General features: G+C 40.4%; 1 protein-coding gene across 1 annotated transcript in view; it reads left to right on the forward strand.

Annotated features, from left to right (window-relative positions):
- SCD5 (stearoyl-CoA desaturase 5) overlaps positions 1-24,390 on the forward strand; it is a gene marked incomplete at its 3' end in the record, with an annotated part of 154,987 nt that overhangs the window by 89,156 nt on the left and 41,441 nt on the right. The window contains exon 2 of the mRNA XM_084233233.1: positions 4,039-4,169. Within this exon, the coding sequence (XP_084089359.1) occupies positions 4,039-4,169 (131 nt within the window). The remainder of the gene's footprint in view (positions 1-4,038; positions 4,170-24,390) is intronic.

Below are 24,390 nucleotides of genomic sequence, written 5' to 3' on the forward strand. Positions count from 1 at the left end.
AGTGCTGCAATAAACATAGGTGTGCAGGTATCCTTTTGAATTAATGTTTTGGTGTCCTTCCTAAGAGTGGAATTGCTGGATCATATGGGTAGCTCCATTTTTAGTAGTTTGAGGTGAACTGCACACATCTTTCCATAGTGGTTGGACCAATTAGCATTCCCACCAGCAGTGTAGTAGAGTTCCTTTTTCACCACATCCCTGCCAACATTTGTTGTTGCTAGTTTTTTTAATATGTGACATTCTCACTGGTGTACGGTGGTATCTCATTGTGGTGATTTGCATTTCCCTGATTATAAGGGATGTTGAACATTTTTTCATATGCCTGTTGGCCATTTGCATTTTCTCTTTGAAGTGTCTTTTTAGCTTTTCTGCCCATTTTTTGCATTGTTTACTTTGTTTTTGGTGAGTCACCACACACATTCATTTTCTGACTGTTTATGTGGAGCAAGAATTCAGGAATGGCTGAGTTGGGCCCACTGCCTTTGGATTGCTCACAATGCTGCCATGGACTGACCAACGCCAAGTCTTTTTTATTAAATTTTTTTTTAATTGAGATAGTGTTGGTTTACAGCTGTGTATGTGATTTAGGGGTATAGATTCACACCTCTTCAGATGTATGGTACCATGCAGTACAGGGCTGTGGTCTTATCTGAGTGCTTGACTGGGGAAGCACCTGCTACCATGCTCACTTACATTCTTTTTTTTCTGTGGGACCCTCGCCGGTGGCCAGAGAAGGAACCGGCGCTGCAGAGGCTGTGGGCAGCCTCGCAGCCCAGCGCTCAACCGCTGCACCACCAGAAGAGGCCCTCACTTACATTCTTGTTGGCAGGATTTGGTTCTATGAGGATTTTTTTGGGCTGAGGGCCTTAGTTGCTGGCTATTAGCTCAAGGCCACTCTCAGTTCCTTGCCACATAAGCCTCCCCAGCATAGCAGCTTATTTCATCAAAGCCAACAAGAGTGACCATCTGCTAGCAAAATAGACAGCATAATCTTTTGTAGCCTTATCATGAGACACTGTTTTCTCAACATTGCTATAATCTTTCGGTTGGAAGCAAGTTGCTCAAGGAGAAAAGACTATATAAGACCATGAATACCGGGAGGTAGGGAGCATTGGGGTCACATTGGAGTCTGTGGGCCAAAATCCTCTCTTGCCACTCTCTTATGAGTTCTATAGACTACACAATGTCTTCTTAATACATTACTTTCTGGCTTGAGTGTACTAGAATTGGTGACTCTTATTTACATCCAGATCAATATATTTGTTTATTGCTTACTCTTCTATAATTTTGTGATCCGGGTTTCTGTTGAACTAGCACCTTTCTTAGTGAGGTATGAGCTCATTGCTCCTTTTTTTCCAATGTTGTCAATTCTCTGTCTGAATACTTGGCTACCTCAGAGCCAGCTAGCCAGTATTCATGAGAAAACTTGTCTGGACATTACTTTCGAAGAAGATTATAAAAGAGACATTAAGATCCTTTCAAATTAGCTCTGTAAAATGGGAAAACTAAGTCCTGTTCATGAAACAGCTCATAAAAACTCACATCTAGCCCAGGGTTTTTTGCAGCTTATCCTTATTTGAGTTGTGTCCAAATGCTTGCTTTCTTCCCTAGAGGTTCTATAGAGTTTTCATACCAGAAATCCAGTGCAAATTCGCTTAAGCTAGAAAATGGAATTTGTTGGCTCACAAATCTAGGAGAATTACTGGGAAGACTCTTTGGATCAAAAGAAGACAGTACTTAAAAGCCTGAACCCAGTGGCCCAGTACCATCAGCCCTCCCTTTAGTTTACATGGCCATCTCCATCATCTTTTTGTCTCTCTTTTTTGGTCTTATTTTTTGCTTACAATCATGCTTCTCAGATTGTTGGTATGTGACCTTTGGTAAACTCCAGTTTAGCCTTTTATTCAGAAGAGAGAGGATTGGCTTAGTGTTTTTTCTTGTGTCAGGAAGATGGGGGTACTACATTAGACTAAGCCTGGGTTATGTGACCACATTCCTATTGCCAGGGGACAGACCATGGAAAGCCAACAGCCACTGCTTCTCAGTAACCTAGGCATGGACAGACTAACCATGCAAACGATCCTTGAAATATTGGAGATCAAGACAATGCCACACTCTGTGGTGAAGGCCTATCTGGGAACCATGGAGTGGCTTATTTTTGGCCAATATTTTTCACGAAGTCTTGGAATTAATTTTATTGTATCCCCTGACAAAATCGGGCCATGTTAAATTTTTTACTATAAATTTCACTTGTTCCTTAAGAACTTGACACTTGGGGAAAAATTATTGGTATAGTTGTGAAGGCCAAGGATGACATGGAAAATAGCTGTTCATGGACTCATAACCAAGATTAAATTGCAATAACAAAGAAGTCAAAGATACTTCCTGTGATTTATGGGCTTATTGGTCTTTTTTGTTTTTAACTTTTCAAGTAAGGAAGTATTTGTCCAGTTCATGAAAACCACATGTATTCAGAGACTCATTAATCTTAATGTCAAGAGTAAGTCTTGTTTTTAGATTATTATAAATATGAATTGAGATCAAAGCAGTCTGACCTAACTTTTGGGTGATGTAATATTGTGATCCCTTTAAATGTGTATATTGACACTGAAATTACCCTCCTAATTCCTTCAGAGGAATACTGCAGTGGGCTTCCTGAGAACTTGTACTGGGTTATTCTCATAACTGGTCCTTTGTTCTTTTGCAGTTCTTTGTGGAGGGCCCTGTATATACTAAGTGACAGAAGCAATTGTTTATGATAATCTTCCTGACTGTATCTAAGTATAGTCTGCTTTAGGGCTGTCACCCCCAGATAAGGAAGCAACTTACTGTTTAGTTCAGATTGGGATCCAATATTAAAGATGACAGTGGGGTGTAGAGAAGTGAAGAGAAATCTTCCCCGATGTCTCCAGGGGCAGAGGAGTGTAGAGAGCCAGAACTCAGTTATTAGAGCAGACAGACTTGGGTTTGACTCTTAGCAAAGACATTGCTTTAGCTTTGTGACACTGGGTAATTAGCTACCTTTTTAAAACCTTAGTTTTCTCATCTGTAAAATGGGGCTAATAATACTACAAACCCCATAGTGTTGTGTTTTAATGAGATAATCCAAGTAAGGTATTTAGTATTATATGAGAGTATTGCTTTAAAACCACTAGAATAGTTGAATAATCTCAGGAAACATGATTGTGTCTTCATACAAAAAGCAAATAGCCACCACCAGGGGGCAGCATGAGGTCTCTGGGCAGAGGCTTTGGAACCAAGTATGTTGCCTTGGGTTTATATTGCAGGAGTCAACTCTCAGAGAAGCAGTTCCTCAACTGTAATAAATGAGGTAATAACACATGCTGTGAGGATTAGAGAGATTATATTTAAGTGTGTGGCTGATAATAAGCTCCACAGTAGGTTAGCTTTTAAGAAATTCCCTACCTGGTGATCTTCACCATGCCAGGTCACAGCAAGGATCTCTAGAAGACAAACAGCCTCGCTGATGTCATTAACCCCATGAACCTCATTCTTCTGGTCCTCAAGCAGACCTCACTGCTTGTAGGTCTAACCTGAGCTCCTTCAAACCAGGGCACAAGGAGCCATGCTACAGGACACTGCCATGTAGAAATATACTCTTCACATGAAACACAACCTGGCAGGTTTCCAGTTACGGGCGATATGGAGATCACTCTCCACTCCCCCAGAGTAGGTGCGTTAGAATTACAAATACCCACTAAGATGGCCGTGACTGCATCAAGACCACCAAGAAACATTACAAAGTGAAGATTTTTTTGATATAGAAAATGATGTTCGAAGGTCAAAGTTTCTCAAAGAATGCTCTCTCTGCTTTTTGCCTGATAGTGGAAAGCTACGAATCAATAAAAGGCTGCCTTTCCCCGAGTTATCGATCCTCTACATGGCGGATTCTTCCCCTGACACCATTTCACATGGGTCCCTATTCAGGAGGGACGAAAGACAAAAAAGTGTGGGGAGGGGGGTTTGTTTAAAAGTGGGGTGGCATTAACTGACATTCTCCCCTCTTGTGTCTTGCAGCTTACTTCTGCTTCCTCCTGACTGCTCTGGGTGTGACTGCTGGTGCCCATCGCTTGTGGAGCCATAGGTCCTACAAGGCCAAGCTGCCTCTGAGGATATTTCTGGCTGTCGCCAACTCCATGGCTTTCCAGGTGGGCTGAAGGGTCCTTTCTGAGGTGGCACTGTGGGAGGAGGCAGAGCATGCTCACTGCGGAGAGGACAGTTCCTTACCTCCATTCCAGGCTCAGTGCTCGGGCTGCAGGCACTCTCTGCCTGTGCCGAGTTTTGATCTCCTTGTAGTTTCGGATGTGAAAAGATGTCTCCTGGGTGCGTTGTGCTTTGAGGCATGCTGGGCTACAGAGGAGGAGATTCCACCATCTGGAATCCATGCCCTAAGCATGTCCCGAGACCCTTGACAACACAAGGCTCTCAAGGGCCAAGTGCATGCCACGCATGTTGCATGCATGTCACATTTTATCCTCATAGTAACCCCATAAGCTAGGTGTTATATGTGTCCCCATTTTACAGGTGAGGAAACTAAGGCTTAATGAAGTTCTAGAACTTGCCCAAATGATATGACTAACAAAGGGCACATCCAGAACAGGCAAATGCAGGTGTGTCTCCAAAGCCATTGCTCCTAAAATATATATTCCTGAGGTTGCCCTATAAAGTTGTGTGTTTTTTAGATTTGTTTATTTATGTATATAAGAGCTGGGGTGTAGACCAGAGATGCAGGGGGTGAGAGGATTTGCCAGAGACAGAGTGGGGAGCAGAACAGGCAGACTAACTGAAATACACTGCTGAGGGGATCAGTGGGTGAGGTCTGCTGCACCATGTGGGTTAGCTCCCTGGCAGGCCAGGGATTGAACTTGTGCTGTAGTGGCTATGAATAGCTTCATAGTGCTGTGCTTAACACCTTGCGCCACCAGGGAGGCCCATGCCCCATGGTGGAAAATCTATTCAGTATGGAATCTAAAGACGTAGGATCTGAGTCTTACTCCTATGAATCCTTAACTCATCTGCACTATCTTCATCTGTAAAGATAAGAATATGACTTTACTCCCAGAGTTGTTATGAAGTCATTAAAAATTACAGGCAGCGTGGCCTAGGACTGGGGAGACCCCTTTATAGTTCCAGGCTTACATGGCCTCACACCACCTTGGCCACCTTCTGGGCCACTGGAATTTTGGTTTGATCATCAATTTCTGTTTGCTCAGTTCCTGGTCTGATCTAGTCAGAGTGAGTGGGAACAGCTTGTTTTCAAAGTTTCTGTCCATATATGAGTGCAGATGATTCCAGGCACCATTTTCTCATGACGAAATAGTGATTCCCAAAATTGCTATCAGGTCCAGGGAAACAGGCAACCCAGGAGCCACTCTGTGACCCTCGGATGTGTAGGTCATGTGGCCACCTTGGCATTGGGCCTCCCATCCTCTAAGACAGCCTACCCTGAGCATCTCTCTAAGTTGCTCTTGTGTGGAGGAATTCATTTCCCTATTTTAGACTCCCCCCTATGAATGAGTGGCCATAAAACAAGTAGGATACAACACAGTGGATCACTTAGGGAACCCAGTTTTTATTATCGATAGCAGCTCATTATCATTCAGTCAAGAATTAGCACCAGGGTCTTGGGGAAAAGCCATTGTGCACAGAAGAGTTGTTGGCAGCATCTTGGTTTCACGTTCTTTTGTTTACTGTTGGTACCGTGAACTGTGCTGCTCTTTATTTTGACTTCAGACATCTTAGCTCAGTGTTGTGCTTTGTTTAGCATAACAATGAGTTATGGTAATGATAATTTAGAAACTCTTCGACTTAGGCCTTAGATGCTAGTCAGGATTTAACTCAGTAATTTTCATTTATTTTGTTAAGCAATTTATTGTTTTTAACCTTCAATTACACATTCATGTAGATAAGCACCTCTATTATTGGGATTTTTTTCCCCAACATAAATAACTTGAAATTAAGGGTCTAAAACTCTGGTTTCTCTTTTCCCGATGAAATGATTTGTTTATAATTTAGTTTGGGGGAACCTCGGTTTCCTCAACAAAGCAGCACATAACCCAATCCACACTGTGATTTTAAATTTACTCTGGGAAGAAAGTACAATGTAGAGGGAAGTACCGAGGTCCTGGAGTAAATTTTTGGCTCTGCCATTCGCTCTGTGTGTGCCTTTGTGCAAGTCTCTGTTGTTTATTTGCAAAGATGGGGATCATAATATTTATCTCACAGAGTTGTCAGAGGGTAAAATAATGAATAAATAGTGCTTCACTTTTAGTAGCAATCAGTGAATATTGTTCTTCCTCTTCTTTATGAGAATTGGCATTTCTCTGTTCTATATTTTGTGACTCTCCTAGGGAAAACACTATGATTGTTTGTTAAATAAATGGATAAATAGTTTTAAAAGGTATTATTAGAATTCATCAGATATGAACAATGCATACTTCTTCCAGGCCCATGCTGTGGAGCTTTTAATTCATTCAGCAAATTGTTATTGAGCATCTACTATGCAGCAGGCACTGAGCTAGTCACAGTGGGGATAGTGGTTAGCAAACACAGTCACTTGCCTTCATGGAAACTTCTGTCTAGTGAGATGTTAGAATTCTCACAATTATCCAGTAGAAATGTCAGTGTCCCATGGGTTTGGGCTTTAAGGTAATGTCATTTAGACATTGATGAGAGATATCTTTAAGATCAGCATAGGGCCAACTTGATCCAACACATAACTGTGTCAGTGGGAAAGAATGTGTACAATCCAGAGCACTTAACCCCAGGAAGAAAACAACCTGGGAAAGTAAAATATGTGTTGGGTGTAGCACATTGACCTACAATCTTGACTTAATGAAGGGTCATTGATTTAGGGTTTTTTTGATGGCCCCTGGGTTTTAAAAGATAGTTTCAAAGGTTCTCTTCTATTTTCCTTCATCAGAATGGCCATGCTGTTGGTTAACATGGACACATTAAGCCATGGTTATTTCTGTCAGCAGGTTTTTTGTTAGATACTGCAAACAAGACCTGGATAATCCAGAACAATCTTCTTGAAATTGGGACTTAAACATTTGTAACTCCCTTTTCTCTTCTGTAGAGGATGTATATATGGGACAGGTGATGATAGTGGGAAGGGTAAAGAACTTGTTTGTCTGAAAACATGATACTGTGAGTGGGAATGCCAGACTAGTAACCATAATAGTTCTCTGTCACTTCTATATCCTTGTATTGAGAGGAAACTCCTTACTTCCTCTCTCGTTCATCCTTTTTCCTCGCCAGTTACCATGCAAGTCAACCTAAAGACTGTAAACTCCCTAGTCAAATATGGACCCAGATGAGGGATTCTTGCCATCCAGTGGTCTCCAACAGTTCAGTCTTCACAGGCATTAGCTAGGACTTTGGATTTTGCTCTCACCTTCATGCACACACACCACTGGTGGCAGGGTGTCTCTTGGACTCACTCCAAAGTACTTGTTAGATGTTTCACTCCTTGACTGCCATGTTTACACATCAGACCCTATTAAAGAGGCATTGAATTTAGAGCTGGAACTGAGATTATAAAGATTTAGTCTAAATTCTCCTATGTTACAGTAGGGTAAAAAGGAGCTCTGAGTATGTCAGTGACTTTCCAGAGATTACACAGCTAGTGAACAGAGAAGACTGAGCCCATGTATCTTAACCCTCATGCCAGGAATCTTTAGGCTCAACCGCTGACATTCAATGTGATGTCCAACAGATAAACAACATACAGTTGGGTCTTGTTTTTTTTTTATAATCTCTGTATTTAAATTGGTGTATATATGTCATTCACATTTAAAGTAGTTATTGCTATAGCTTGATTAATATCTATTATGCTTCTATTTGCTATTTGTTGCTCTTTGTCTTTAACTCTTTTTTTCTGTACTCCCTGGTTTTAATAAAGCATATTATGTGATATTATTTTAACCTCTCTAAGTGTACTAGTTATCCTTTCAAAACAATTCAGTGGTTACTCTGGAGCTTGCAATATACATTTACAACTAATCCAAGTTCACTTTCAAATAACACTGTACCCCTAAACAGCAGTGTGATGGCTTCATAATACAGAGTTCCCAATTCTTCCTTCTTGTCCAATGATATTGCTGTTGTTCATTTCCCTCATCCATAAGCTGTGATCACCAAAACCATTGTTATTGTTATTACTAACAAAATATTGTCTATTAGATCAACTATGAATAAGAAAAATTAAAGATTTTATTTTATATTAATTTATCAATTTCTAACACTCTTTATGAAGATCTGAGTTTCTAACATATGTCATTTTCCTTCTCTCTAAAGAACTATTATTTCTTGCAAAGTAGCTCTACTGGCAACAAACTGCCTCAGTTTATATTTTTTCTGAGAAAGTATTTGCTTTTCACACATGTGGAATAACTTGCTGACTGCAGAATTCTAGGTTTGTGAGTTTTTCTTTCAACATTTTAAATAATTTACTCATTTTTGTTGCCTATGTTTCTTAGAGAAATTTAGTGTAATTCTTATCCTTGCTCCTTAAAGGAAAAATTATTTTCCCACCTCTGGTTTCTTTCAAGATTTTCTTTTTGTCTTTTATTTTCTGCAGTTTGAATATGTGCATGAGTATAGGTTTTTGGTGTTTATCTATCTTGGTATATTCTGAGCTTCCTGGATCTGTTGTGTGGTATCTGTCATTAATTTTGGAAGATTCAGCTGTTATTACTTCAAATAATTCCACTGTTTCTCTCTCTTTCCTACCTCCCTTTCCTGTTCTCCTTCCTTCTTTTCTTTTCTCTTCTGGTATTTCCATTACACATATGTTGCACCTTTTATAACTGTCCCACAGTGCCCAGATATTCTGTTTCATCTTTTCTCTTTGCATTTCAATTTAGGAAGTGGCTTCTTCTTTTTTAAAGATTTATTTATTTATGCATATAAGAGCCAGGGTACAGGCCAAAGATAAGGGAGGGGAGAGGATTCACCAGAGACAGAGTGGGGAACAGAACAGGCAGACTGACTGAACTCCAGTGCTGAGGGGAGCAGCGGGTTAGACAGGAGAGGTCTGCTGCGCCATGTGGGTTGCTCCCTGGCTTGCCAGGGATGGAACTCATGCTGCAGAGGTGCGAATTGCTTCATAGTGTGGTGCTTAACCCCTTACTCCACCAGGGAGGCCCGGAAGTGGCTTCTGATATGTAGTCAAGCTCACTGATTCTTTCTCTAGCCATGTACATTCCATTAAAGAGTCATAGAAGCATTTTTCATTTGTTATAGTTTTTCTGTAGATTTTTCTTAGAATTTCCATTTCTTTGCTTTATTACCAATATGTCCTTGCATTTTCCCACTTTCCCTGTTAGAATCCTTAGCAGATTAGGTATAATTTGTTTAAAATCACAATCTAATAATTCTATCATCTCTGCCATATCTGAGTCTGTTTATGATCCTTGCTTTTTCTTTTTAGATGGTATTTTTACCTCTTAGTAGACTTATGAATTTTTTGTTGAGAGCTGGACTTAATGGATTGAGTAAAAAGAACTGAGGAAATAGGTCGTTAGTGTGAAGTTTTATTTTTTATCTGGCTAGGAATTATGCTATGATATTTGCTCTCACTGTGATGTCACACCACAATGTCTCTTCCACACTGTCTTTGGCTTTCCCTAGAGACTTCTTAAATATGGGTTAAAAGTCAGTTATTTCAGTTGAAATCCCCTATAATTACACAGGAACTATGTTAATGTGGAAATAAGGAGGGAGCATTCTATAGTTCTATAAGACTCAGTGAGTCCATAAACCCGAGTTGGCTGTTTTCCTCCTGCAGATCAGTCAAGCGTTTGTCAGTAATTCCCCAGATGATTAAGCTCTGGTAAAATAGCTTCTTTTAGGACAAATATTGTTAATGAGAACCAATATTGGCTTGTTTCTCCTCCCCATTTTGGAAACACAAGGGAATTTTTTTTTTTTGGTAGTGTTCATAGTGAGAACTGGGAAGGGCTCCTGGAGGTAAAAATTCATGAAAACATGGAACTCCTTAGGGGTATTTTTCCTCTCAAGCTTGTCTGTACAAAAACTGCAGCAATTCATCAATTACAGTTTATTTATTTATTTATTTTCAAAGTTTATTTATTTATGCATACAAGAACTAGGGTACAGGTCAACAGTCTGGGGGTGGAGAATTCACCAGAGACAGAGTGGGAAACAGAACAGGCAGACTGACTGAAATCCACTGTTGAGGGGAGCAGTGGGCAAGAAAGGAAGAGGTCTGCTGTACCATGTGGGTAGCTCCCTGGCCAGCTGGGGATTTAACTTGTGCGGCAGAGGCTGTGGATAACTTCATAGTGCTGTGCTTAACCCCTTGCGCCACCAAGGAGGCCCCGATTATAGTTTAAATCGTTTTACCCACCCTACTGCCATCAGCATTTGCTCCTGGGTCTCTGCTTCCTGTCTGTTGTGATTCTCTATAACTGCCTGTTTGTCTCTCTAGTTTTTGGGCCAGCAGTTTGCCTTATAACCTCCGTTGTTTGATGACTCTGAGAAGAGTTGTTGACTTTCAGTCTGTTTGACTTTCTTGTCATTGTATGGATGGGAGTGACTACTTTTAAGCACTTTACATTTTGTCAGACCAGAAGGTAGAAGTTATAGCGTGATTTGTATAGATGTCAAGTCAGTCACAGTCACTGGCCATGAACTTTGGCAGGTATATAACAGCAGCAACAACAACAATAATAATAAAATAAAATAATTATCCAGTGCTAACTACATGCCAGCCCTGTAAGTTCTGTAGCCTCTGGCAATACAATTCCTTGTTCGCTGTCATTACTAAAGATGCTAAATAAACCCCTTACAAGGTAAATACTGTTATTTTCCCTAATTTGTTACAGAGGAGACATGTAAGGAAGTACAGATATATAACCTGTCCAAGGACATATAGATTTAAGTGACAGAAAGGGGTTCAAGTACAGGTGATTTGACTCCAGAGGTCATCCTCTCACTTCAGTGTTCCAATGCCTCTGCCAGGATCAAGGTGTATATTTAGCTTTTCATTCTGAAAATACATGTGCTAAGCATTATTCCAGGCTCTGGAGAATAAGACAGACAGGTTCCTGTCCTTATAATATGTATATTATGGGAGAAGTGGGTAAAGAGGGAAGCAAATGAATGAGTAAGCAAGTGAATGAAAAAGTTTATTTAGAGGGAGAAGAATCTGAAGAATTGAAACATGGCAATGTGATAGAGAGTGGCAGGGAGGTGGATTCTTAGAGAGGATGCGTGACTTCTTGCTGAGGAGTTGCCATTAAAATCAAGACTTGAGGGAGAGAACAGGGAGAGGAAGAGTATTCCAGACAGAAGGAGACATCAAAGCACAGGTGGGAACAGTATGGTATAGTCAAGGAAGATGGTCCATGAGAGTGTGGGAGATGGTCATAGAAGAGGCCAGATCTTAGCAGGGCTTTCATTTGGATGGTGTTCTAAATTGTCCTAAATTCTAGGAGAAGGTACTGTGGGATTTTAGGCAGAGAATCAACATGACCCTATACATTTCAGTGGCACAAGTAAACCTAAAACCATAGGTATGAGACTCTGGCAAACCCCAGATTTGAGATCATACACCAACTTCTCCCCTCGGCTGGTCTTTCTGGGGTGTATATATCAAAGAGGAAGACGTGTACCCTCCAGGACAAGGACAAGTGTCCTCAAGGGCAGCTCCAGGTATTGGCAGGTACATGCATGTAAGGACAGTCCCTGCTCTCCCAGAATCCTGTTCACCATGGATGAAAGTGTAGGTACAGAACAATAGTTAGTTGCAGTGGCAACTGTAGGTGGTGGCAGTTGGTCAAAGGCAAACAAAACACCAGGACAGTACTGCAGACACAAGAATCCTTAACCTAGTGTGGCTCTCTGAGCTGTTCTCTCCCTCGGAGATTCTGTTTCAACCATTGCCACCTTTACAGCCTTTCTATGCTTGTCTATGTACAGCTGGTCTTCTGCTTGTCAGAACCAATTTGTCTTCCTCTTTTTAAATTGGGTGGGTGGTATTGGTTTCCTTTCTGTGTAATACAGCAGCAGAGGTGGTCCTGCCGCTGATGTCATGAGAAGCCTTTCTGGTGTAAGTTTAGAAGGTGACTGGCGATCAAGAAGATGTGGCATATATACACAATGGAATATTCCTTGGTGATCAAAAAAGATAAACTCATGCCATTCACAGCAATGTGGATGGAACTAGAAGGAATTATGCATTATGCTCAGTGCAATAAGTCAGAAGGAAAAAGAAAAATATCGGATGGTTTCACTTATAGCAGGAATATAGGGGAACCAAATAAGACATCAGTATAAAAAAAAATAACAGTACAAAACACAACGAAACAAAAACAGACAATTATAAGCCAGAGACATCCTGCAGGGGAGGAGGAGAGAGAGGAATCAGAGGCAGGGAGGGAGGAGCACAGGGGACTGAGGTGATGGTGCACAGGTGCACTGGTGAAGGAAATTCTGTGGGGACTACACCTGAGGGGGTGGGGGGAAGCGAATACTGTTTAAAAATGTACAATGATGTAAAAAATAAATAATTTTTTTTGAAAAAGAAGGTGACTGGCACTGAGAGCTTCACATTTGTCTCCTTCCACGGAGTTGTGCCCTCCAGGGCATGTTTGTGAGTCAAGTGGAAAGAACAAATAGCTTGATCATTTCAGAGCAGTTTCTCTGCTCTCATTGAGGGTGTTTTTATGAATTAATCAAAGCCCTATTTTTATATACATGATATACTGTAACTCCCTCAGTTTTGGAGGGAGGCTCCAACAGATGATGAGGTGGGAAGGAAGGGGAGGAGAGAGAGAGACACAGAGACACAGAGAGGCAGAGACAGAGAGTCAGAGAGACTTTCCTGGACACTATGTCCTTCTGTGCTTACGTAGCAGGATCAATTTATACTTCTCATCAATGAAGATGTACGTTTTAAAGTAGAGACTAAAATGGGTCCACGCCCTAGGTTCCTCACTTCCTCCTTTGTGTCATTCTAGGTCTGTGAAAGCAGGGGAGATGAGTGAAATCACCTAAGGAAGTGACCATCAAGGGAATGAAAATGTGATAGCCTGAGATAACCTGAGAAAAGAAAGTCATTCTGCAGACAGATGGACTGGCCAGCCAGTAGGGCTGTCTGTTTCTCATGCTACCCACCCCACCAGGGCAGGGTCTTTATGCTGATGTTTCTTGTCTTGTGCAAGATGTATCCCTAGGCATTTCAAGGTGATGACATTTTTTGAGATTTATTTATTTATTTACACAAGCACTGGGTACAGTCAGAAGTGCGGGAGGGTGAGAGAATTCACCAGAGCCAGAGCGGGGAGCAGAACAGGCAGAAGGACCGAAGTACACTGCTGAGGGGAGCAGCGGGCGGCAGGAGAGGTCTGCGCGCCATATGGGACCCTCGCCCGGCAGCCCGGGATCAAACTGGCGCTGCGGATGCTGCGGGTAGCTTCGCAACCCAGCGCTCAACCGCTGCGCCACCAGGGGAGGCCCAGTGATGACATTTTTTGTAGGCATACACACATACACACTGACTTACACGGAGTTTTCATTTAAAAAAAAATACTTGGTGAAGTAGAGGACATTCTTATAAACAAATAGTTGTCAGATTTTATATTTTAATTTGGCCTCACATCTATATTGAAAGAAAGATACATTTGTTTAAGATGAATTCTATATGCAGTCTTGTCTGTCTGTAATCTATTCTGAAACCTATTTTCAAGTCAATGTTTCATTCTGCTTTCTTTTCATAAAGGTCTTTGGAAGTGTTCAGACAGGGCATCTCTTTAACCCTGAATTTTCTCCACCTGCCAGACTCTTCCTCCCCTAGAATCACAGAAGCTTGGAGCTGAGGGACCCTGGATGCCCAATCTAATCCCCTTTTTGACAGGCCCAATTGTTTGAGCTAGATTTTTTGGTTTATTTTCCCACATTGTCTCCAAAAATGTGAGACTGTCACAAAGTAGTGCTTTGAAAAGCTCTTTCCTTGTGTACCTGCCATCAGCCATTTGGGCTGAGCTAGCAAGTTGTCATTGCTTGTTCTTTATTCCACTGCTCTCCTGCCAGACACTCTTATGTTGCTGCTTTCGAGGTTTCCCAACCCACTGATTATTTTGCATTTTTGATGACTTCTCTCCCAGCTGCCTTCATTTGCATTTTTCCTAAATCGGATCTCATTGTGATAATTTCTATTCATATTTCTCACCTCTTTAGATCCATCTGTGTTATTTCTCTTTCCTCGATGATGTCTGCAGCACCTTCTAAATTAGTGCCTTCCAAAAATGTTATTAACAAAATACAATTCCTCTCCCCCAGTCATTAATGAAGATGCTAAATAAAACGAGATCAAACCAATACTTTGGAGCCTGCCATTAGCTGCCTCCCCCGTCCTAGTCCTCCCTCTCTAGATACTGAGCTGTTTGTCATCCTTGGTCCTTAATTATCAAAGTTCAGGCTTTTCAATCATCCTGTCCTAATTCCTATTAGCTCCAACCAGAGCTCTTGTCACAGAAATGGTTCAGAATCTGTTGTTCATTCTTTATTAAGCTCCAAAGATCAATAGCTACGGGAGCCATTGATCAATAATTTTAATTAATGGTAAAATTTCTTGTTTAATATGACAGCAGATATTTCTAGCCTTGCTTTCGAAAACTCTTTGGGAAAGTAGACACACTTGATTATCTTCATCTTCTATTAATTTTCTATCACCTTTTGTATAAATCTGCTACTTCATTCCCTTTGACTTTTTAAGGTGTATAAACCACTACAGGCTTGTGAAGAACACAAGAGGTGTTTAATATATGGCTTCTGTCATGAGAAACTTGTGATCTTATAGAGTTGGCTGGACTTCGGTTTAATAGAGACTCTTAAAAGTATGGGGTGAAATTGTTCAAAAGTCATACTGACTCAGGACTGTAGAAGTATGACTATGGGTAAAGGTAGCTGGGGAAGGCGTAGTGCAGAAATGGAGTTTTAAGGTGAACTTTGAAAGGTGCAAGGATTTGCATAGGCAAGGGAGAATGTAGAGAGGGAAAACACTTGAGTGAAGGTGGGGAGAGAGGAATGACCATGACTTCCTGTGTGGGGGGAGTTAGAAAACCAGTCTGATTGAAGAAGGAAATGGATGGGTGTATTGTGCTGTAGGACAAGTGTGTCATCCAGTTGTTTGACATCTCTCACTGCATGTGTCTCAGGCATCTCGAAATCAACATGCCCGGAACCAAAATGGTCCCTCTCTCTTCTCCCCACAAACTGCATCTCTCCTAGTTTTTCCCTCAGAAATCTGGGTGCCTCCCATGATTTCTCCATGTCTCTAATCATCCCTCATCCAATCATTTAGACAGACTTTTCAAGTTCTACTCCTGAATTATGCCTAGAATCTGCACACTCTCACCTTGGCCACCTCTTATCCAAACCACTATCATTTCTTTAAGCTTTTAATTAAATTTATTTATTTATTTTTTTACACTGTTGTTCATTTTTGTACATAATTTGAGTTCTCCACTCAGTGTAGTCCCCGTAGGTCTCCCACATCACAGCATCTATCCCTTGTGCTCTCCCCTCCCCTGTTTTGACCCTCCTCTCTTCCCCTTCCCTGCCATATGCCACTGATTTATAAACCACCATCATTTCTTACTTAGATTACTGCAAAAGTTTCATAAATTATTCTTCCTTCAGCACCTGCTCTCCCATACTGTAGCCACATGGAACTTAGTGAAAGTAAGTCACTCTATAGTCAAAAAAAAAAAAAAATCTTCCAATCTTCCAGTGGCTTAGTATTGCATTTGGAAAGAAATTGAACCTCGTTGTCACAAGGTTTTGCATATCAACATTGTGTTTCCACCCCCCCTAAGCATATTTCAGTACAATTCCAACACTAACCACCAAGTTAGTGTCTGATCCCTCAAATAAAAGCCTTGATCCTCCACGTGCCAGCCTCTAGTTCAGATGCCAGCCACAATTAGGGTGTTAGGCCACCTGTACTTTGATCAACCAGCACAGATTCAGGGATTCCCTCATTTCCCTCAGGTTCAGTGATTCACTAGAATAACTCATCAAACTGTGTTTTGCTTATTACTATTACCGTTTTATTAAAAAGGATACAAATCAGAACCAACCAAGTAGAAAAGACACATAGGGTGAGGTCTGGAAGTGTCCTTCACCCAGAGGGTCCCTGACCTCTGCCTGCAGTCAGCACACACGTCACCCTCCCGGCCATCACTGGCTCATCAGCTCGGAAGCTCTTCTGAGACTCAGTGTCCAGTTTCATGGGTATTTCACTATGTAGTTGATGAAATCACTGGCCATTTGATTGAGCTGCATCTCCAGCTCTCTTTTCCTCCCAGATTGTCTGCTCTTAACTGTATGTTATTCTTTCTCTGACCAGCCCTAATTGCAGTGGTATCCACAGGCTCACCATGCATTGCCTCATTAACCTAATAAAACCCTCTTACCTTTACAGAAATCCAAGTTTATGAAGCTTTGTACCAGGAACCACTGGGGACAAAGACAAGATACATTCTTTATCATACCACAATAGCTCTCAGACTTCATCTTGGCTATTCTTGCCCTTGTTCCTGACACACTGGCTTCTCTTCCTGTCTAGACTGTGACTAGTCCCTCCCTCTATGTGAGATGATTCCTGTCTTCCTTCTTCAGTCACCACTCTGACTCTTCTGAACTTGTTGTCTATTCCAATATCCATCTTATTCTCTGTCCAGCTCACTTACTTGCTTCATAGCATTAATCCCATTCTATTATTTTGAAGACATATTTTATTGTTAATCATAAGCATAGTTTTTACCTGTCATTTTATAGTTTACAAAGATAGTTTAATTTAATTTTATCCTTTTCTATTTATATATTCATATAAATTTTAAAAATTAAATAAGTTTTAAAAATTAAATCATTTCACAAAGTTAGGGCCTCCCTAATGGTGTAGGGGTTAAAGTCTCAGCACTATCACGCTATCGCCAGCCACTGCGACATGAGTTCAATCCCCAGCCAAGGAGTTACCCACATGACGTAGCAGAACTCTCCCGTCTCGCCCGCTGCTCCCCTCAGCAGTTTATTTCAGTAGATCCATCTGTTCTGCTCCCCACCCTGTCTCTGGTGAATCCTCTCTCACACCCCTCCCCCGGCATCTCTGGCCTGCACCCCAGTTCTTATATGCATAAATAAATTTTTAAAAATCTTTGAAAAATTAGTGTCACAAAGTTATTTTGTAAAGAAATCAGGATTATTTTATTTATGTTGACTTCTTTTACTTTCCATTCGTCTCCTCCATAAAATATAAATTCCTTGAGAACATAGCATTGATTGTCCTTTTCCTTCTTTATCTCCTAGCACATACCAACAGTCAGTAAATATTTGCCAAATTAAGGAATAAATAAAGTGGGAAAGATAAGAATGATCAGGCCAGTGGAAGCTCTTTGATTGCCAAAGAAGAAATGTTTAGACTTGAGATGAGAAAAGTAAATGGGAGGTTGTTAAATAATAAGCAAGAGAATGATAGGTATTTGGGGGTGTGAATGTGGGGAAACTGGCAGCAGTAAACTAAGTATGTCGTGGAGGGGAGAATGACTAGAAACAGAAAATTTTAGAAAGCTGTTCTAGGGATCCAGGCAATCCGGTGAAAACCTGAATAAGGACTAGTGGAAATGGAGTAGAAAGGGAAAATCAGAGATCTTTTAAAGAAAGAATTTACTTTGTTGGTATTTTTGTTTGTTTGTTTTAACTCTTCATTTTAAAGGAATTTCATGATACAAAATGCCCTTAAAATTCAGGACATAAATATAATAAAATATTTTACTTTTCTGAAAAAAAAATTAAAGAATTTCAGACTTACAGAAAATTTGCAAAAGTAGCCTGAAGAATCCTTTGTATACTCTTCACCTAGATTCACTAATAGTTAACACATTGTTTTGTTTGCTTTATTATTCTTTCTCTTTCCACATGTGCGTATATGCATTCTTTTGTGTGTTTCTTTCTAAATCACTTGAGAGCAAGTTATAAACATCATGCTCTTATTCCCTAATTACTTCAGTGTGTATTTCCTAATAAGATGCAATTTTTTTTTCACATGAACACTGTACACTTACCAAAATCAGGAAGCTTCATGTTGATTCAATACCACATCCAGGATTCTAGCCCAGGAATCAATTTAGGACCCTGCTTTGCAATGAAGTTGTTCTGCCTTGAGACTCCTTCCATCTGGAACAGTTTCTTAGTCTTTGATTTTATGACACTGACTTTTTTGAATAGAGAGGCCAATTATTTTGTAAAATGTTCTTCATTTTTGGCTTGTTCACGCTTCCTCATAACTATACACTGGTGTTTGTTGTTGGCAGGAATATTACATTACATTCATGAACTGTGTCCTCAGCATCGAGCAAGAAGCACATGGTATCACTTTGTCTCATTATTAGGGAGATGAACTTTGATTACTTGGTGTAGGTGGAATCTACCAGGTTTCTCCACTGCAAGTTTGCTACTCTTCCTTTTGTAATTAGTGGATAATTGATGCAGAGATACTATGAGCCTATGTAAATATGCCTTCCATTAACCTTTTATCCAGCAGTTTTTAGCAAACATTGATGATTCTTGCCTGCATCAGTTATTGCCATGGCACCTGCAAAAAGGTCACTTACTAAGGTTGCTATTTCTTCTACATTTGTTAGTTGGCATTTTACAGTTTGTTTGTTTGTTATGGTCTCATGGATTCTTACTTAACTAAATGAATTTTAATCCATTACTGCTATTATTTATCTTAATGCCCACACTATCCCAGTTTGTTTGGTGGGAGGCACTACAAATGGTCTCCTATGTCCTTTTTGAAATGTCCCCATCATTTGTTGAGCCCTTTCTTATTTTCTGGCTCAGCAAATATACCTCTTGTACTTTTCCTGCCCTAGTCCTAGCATCAGCCATTTCACTAGAGTTCTCACTCCTTCCAGTGGAGAATGGTATTTAAAAACCAAGGTCTGGGATAGTTTTAATATTTCTCTCCAGAAACTTCTATGTGCACGCTTGCACACACACACACACACACACACAAGAATGGTATTCAATTATACACAAGGTATCCACTACTTCTGGACTGACATTGTTTTCTAGGCCCTTCTTCCCCCAAATTTTGACTCACTGAGTGAAGGAAATCTGGCACAGGAGACCAGAACAGTGGTTTTGTCAGTGACCAAAAAACCCTGCAAAACCCAAATTGGAAAGACTCACAGGGGTCAAGTTGTGTACCAAGAGAACTATTTAAGCCATATTCAAAATATATGTTAAAATATGTTTAAAAAAGTATAAAAGTCTCATTTGAATACATTCTCATTGTAAGAGATTTAAATAATGGAGTAACAGAGGATTTCAACACCCTTTTTTTTTCTTTGCAGTCTTTAAGCGTTGTTAGTAAACCCTTTTAAAACACTGAAGTTGACTTTTCAACACTTGCCCAGCTTCTAAAATCTGTCCACACTGACTGCCACAAGAAGATTCCCCAGCAGGTGGGGACTTGTTCTCTAGAAGCCCCACTTTTCCAGGTGGTGTTGATGGCTGCCAGACTTTCTTGGGGATTTTCTGGATTCTTCTTATAGGTTGTCTTCTTATAGGTTATCTGGAGGGGAATCAGTGTTGACCTGATATCAACTATGGGGAAAGCACCGAATGTTTCCACTACTAAGCAGTACAATATTGGCATCTGAACTGGAGGAGATTAAATGCAAACCCAGAGATGGCAATAAAGTCTATTTCAAATTAGCCTTATTAGTCCTAGGGGTGGAAGCAGCAGAGACTGCTCCATTTTGACCCCTTACATAATGACTTTTCCCAGACACACATTCTACTCTAAAACTTCCCTGTTCTAGTGACATGTCGCTTCTAGTTTCTTTTTCAGCACTGTTTGGAAACAACGATGTATTATGAATACAAGTGGAATTCCCTTTAAGGCCACCTGGTAAATTCTCCCTTTTGGAACTTTAAGCAGCCACAAAAATGAATTAGGGGAGAGAACAACCACATCAGTATCTGGTCAGAAGCAAGTGTCTCTGCACAGCTAGCCTGGGGGAAGGCCCGTCAGAAATTCTGGTCTCAGATCTATTGAATGGGGCAGGCCAAATGCTATTTCCATTTAGCCTTCAGCTTGCTAAATCATGTGGGCCTAAAAGAGAGTTTCCCCTAATGATGTTTAGGTGACTAGATTCAAGACTTTATTTTGAACATAATAGGAAGTTGGGGGAAAGTAGTTTTGACAGAGCAGGTTGCTTTATAACCTGCTTCAGTGGAGCTTGTAAGATTGATTACCTTTGCTTAAGTCCCAGGTAATGTTCAAAAGCTGTGCTTATGAGGAAAAATGACTACATGATCAATTTCAGTTTCTACAGTGTCAACAGGGATCCCATTTAAGGATATTATGATGAGTAGTGAAGTCTAAAGGTACAAGATACAGGATGGGTTCAGGCAAGATCACTGTCACCCCAATCGAGGTGAGATTGTTTGATTCGTGATAATGAGAACAAAGAAGTGCTAGAAAGATATATTAACTGGCTGGATTACTAGATGAATCTTGTGGTTTCCTAGAGTTTTTCCTAATGTGGAGCTGTTGGCAAAAGCTGGGATGTATTCATGTATTCATAATACATCTTTGTTTCCAAACGCTGCTGGAAAAGAAACTAGAACCGACATGTCAGCTAGAACAGGGAAGTTTTAGAGTAGAATGTGTGTCTGGGAAAAGTCATTATGTAAGGGGTCAAAATGGAGCAGTAATGTAGAAATGTAAAAAATGTAAAAAAAAATGAAATGTAAAAAAACCAACATCAACAACTTGTTTCCCCTATACTAGGCAAAAAAGACTTGTTTACTATAAATTTTTAAAAATACAAACAAACCATAAGAAAAAATTTAAAATCACTACAGTCCCACTTCCTAGAGATAGCCTCTATTAACAAATTGATCTATATATTTCCTTTACTTTTCCTTTGCTTAAATACACATTCTTATTAAAATTGGGTTCCTACTGTATACTGTATATATTATTTTACAAATTGCTTTTCACACAGTGGATTTATTTTTCCCTTATCTCTATCCATGTCAGTGTTACAGTATCATGTTTATAAGTTTTTTAATGCAAAACTAATAGATGTCCTTGTTAAAAATTCAAGTGTAAGATAATCATAAAAATATTTATCCTTATCTCCCACCCTGAGGTAGCCCTAAGACTTTTTTCTTAATAGTTCTCTACAGAAACTTGTATGCACGCACACGTGTACACACACAAACACACACACACTCTCAAGAATAGTATTCAGTTACATACAACAAGGTACTTAGTCAAATCCTGTTATGTGGAAATTCAGGGTTTTCCCAGTTTTCATTGTAGTGATCATCCGATTAAATCTTTTCACAATAGATTATTTCTTTGAAATAAATTCGAGAAAATAAATTGCTAGATTAAAAGATAGGCACAATTTTAACACTCATGATATGTGCTTCCCATTTACCTTTCACATAGTTTGTGACAATATGGCACTCTCACCATTAGGCAATTTTGAATTTTTTTAAACATTTCAAAGTCTATCATATATATACAAAAGTGTCCTAGCTGTGACTTTGACCTGTGCTGGAGTCCACTGGCCACATGTGGCTACCCAAGTTCTTGAAATGCAAGTCAGTCAAATTGAGATGTGCCAGGAGTGCAAAATACTCACCCAATTTCAAGACTTGTAAAGAAAAAAAAATACAAAAGATCTCATAATAATTGTATACTATTGGGCCTCCCCTGGTGATGCAGTGGTCTTTGCAGCGCCGGTTCAATCTCCGGCCACTGGCGAGGGTCCCACATGGCGTGCAGACCTCTCCTGCTGCCCGCTGCTCCCCTCAGCAGTGTACTTCGGTCCTTCTGCCTGCTCTGCTCCCCGCTCTGGCTCTGGTGAATTCTCTCACCCTCCCGCGCTTCTGACTGTACCCAGTGCTTGTATAAATAAATAAATAAAAAATAAATAAATAAATCTTAAAAAAAAATTGTATACTATTTATATATTGAAGTGATACTATTTTAGATATGCTATGTGAATTAAAACACTATTAAAATTAAATTTTAAACCTTTAAAATGTGACTAGAAGGAAAATTTTGATTACCTATGTGGCTTGCATTCTACTTTCTCTTGGCCCACAGAAAACAGCTCATGGTATGGCTCCTCAGAAAGCAAAACCTACCACCTGAGCTGTGTACTCCTGACTTGCTCTCTTCTGTTCCTCTCCTTCCCCCTCCCTACCTGAGCCTTAGTTATCCCCAGGGCTCTTAGCACAGGTCAGCTCCCTTCACAGTCCAGTTCTTTCTCAGGGAACATGTGGTGAATGTCCACTCCTGAAGGTAATGGGTTGTGTATTAGGACTGTGATCGACCAGAACCAACTGTTATGTATAAACTCCAAGAAGCAAATATAATGACTTGCTAATGATTTGTTAGAATGTGTTAAGTATTTAGCCTTGAAGAATGGCTGCTGCGTCCCATATCACACTCCTGTCAATATGTACACAAGGGCATGAACCCGAATAGGGAACTTGAGGGTCAGCTCCTTGCTGAACATTCCTTGTGTCTCTACGCCCCCATTTTTTTTTTTCCATTTCTGTGAAGCAAGGATGATGGAGCAGCTCACATAGTTCTTGACAAGAGCAATCAGTGTGTGTAAACACTGAGAGGAGAAGAGATGACCCGGGTATCACCGTGCTGGGGCGGCTGCTCCCAGCTGGCTGTGCTCCTTCCCACCTCCCAGGCTTGCCCAGCCAGCTCTCCCTCCTGAGCAGCCCTCAGCTTTCCCTCCCGCACATATTGACTGTACCAAACACACCCTAGGTACACACAGCTTTTCAGCAAATACAAAAGCTGTTCACCGGCTGGCTGGCTCCCCTCTCCCCGGGTCCCTCCCAGGAACTCCTGGGTAGAAATAAAATGCAAAGAAGTAGGGAGAGAAAGGCACTTGCTCCCTTGCTGATATCTTATTTTCAGAATCACTTTTCCACTGGACTCAGCTTTGGAGTTAAAACCAAAACCAAAACATTAACAAGGGATTGAAAAAAATACATCTTACAGTATTTTTGGCTCGACTTTGTGCTCCATTATTTGAAAGTTAGCCAAAACCCTGGCTTTGTTCCATTGTTGTAGTCTAAATGGCTTCTCTCAGAAAGTATTCAGGTAAAAGAAATTAAAATAAATAAATATCTTTGTTCCAACTTGTCTTCATCATTACACTTTATTGTTATTGTACGATGCTTAATTTTGTGCCAATAATCTAGGCCTTTGAAAGTCTCCACTTGGGATGGATAAAATTGCATAGGAACAAATTAAAGTGAAGATACAAAACAGCCAGGAAAATGAGAGTTATTTGTAAAAGATTCTCTTCCCCTGTGTTTGGGGAGTAAGGGATATATCTCATTGTAAGAAGTGTGAGCTAAGAATAGGTGTACTATCTTTGTTGCATCACTATTTTGACTTACTAGATCAACGTGAGTCTTCTAAGCCTTAATTTTGCCATCTGTGAACTGGGGACAAAGTACTGCCCTTTCTTCCTGTGTTCAGAAGGGCATTGTAATAAGAGCAATAAATTAATGCAGAAGGAATAAATTATTCCTTGGACTGCAGTAGTCTTGAATGACATTTGAAATTCCTTCCCAACTGCAGATCCTGTGATTATGAATAATAAATGCTTTTGCTTTTTCCAACCACTGTGTTTAAACACATTGGTAAAATGAAAAGACCTCTTAACACAGGAAGTCAGTCTGTAATTTTTGCTTTACAGAGACTGCTAGACACCCCTTTTCTCCCATTAGATTCAAAACTGAGCATATACTTCTTAAGGCCTTTCTACCTCCCTTTCTGTCCCATTACCCAAGGGTTAAGCAAATTTTAAAAATTTTCAGTGGTGCTATAGAGAAGCAGGGTTGTGTAGCCTTCCAGCAGCATTGGGCGATCCTGAGAAAGCAAAAGCTCGATGAACCCTCCCTTTTGATTAAAAGAAATTTAGTTAGAACTTGAGAATAAAACATCCCTTCCCTTCTCATCAGCAGGATGAAGTCATTATCTATAAATTACTAAAATGCTAAAGAGGACATGACTAGACTGAATGGTATGGTATAAAACATTGCTACCATTATGGTTTTTTAAAAAAGATTTATTTATTTATGCATACAAGAACTGGGGTACAGGCCACAAGGGGGTGAGAGGATTCACCAGAGACAGAGTGGGGAATAGAACAGGCAGAATGACTGAAATCCACTGCTGAGGGGAGGAGCAGTGGCCCAGACAGGAAAGGTCTGCCGTGCCATGTGGGTAGCTCCCTGGCTGGGGATTGAATTCCTGCTGCAGTGGCTGCGGATAGG

Source organism: Talpa europaea (assembly GCF_964194135.1).
Source record: "Talpa europaea genome assembly, chromosome: 5".
NCBI lineage: Eukaryota > Metazoa > Chordata > Mammalia > Eulipotyphla > Talpidae > Talpa > Talpa europaea.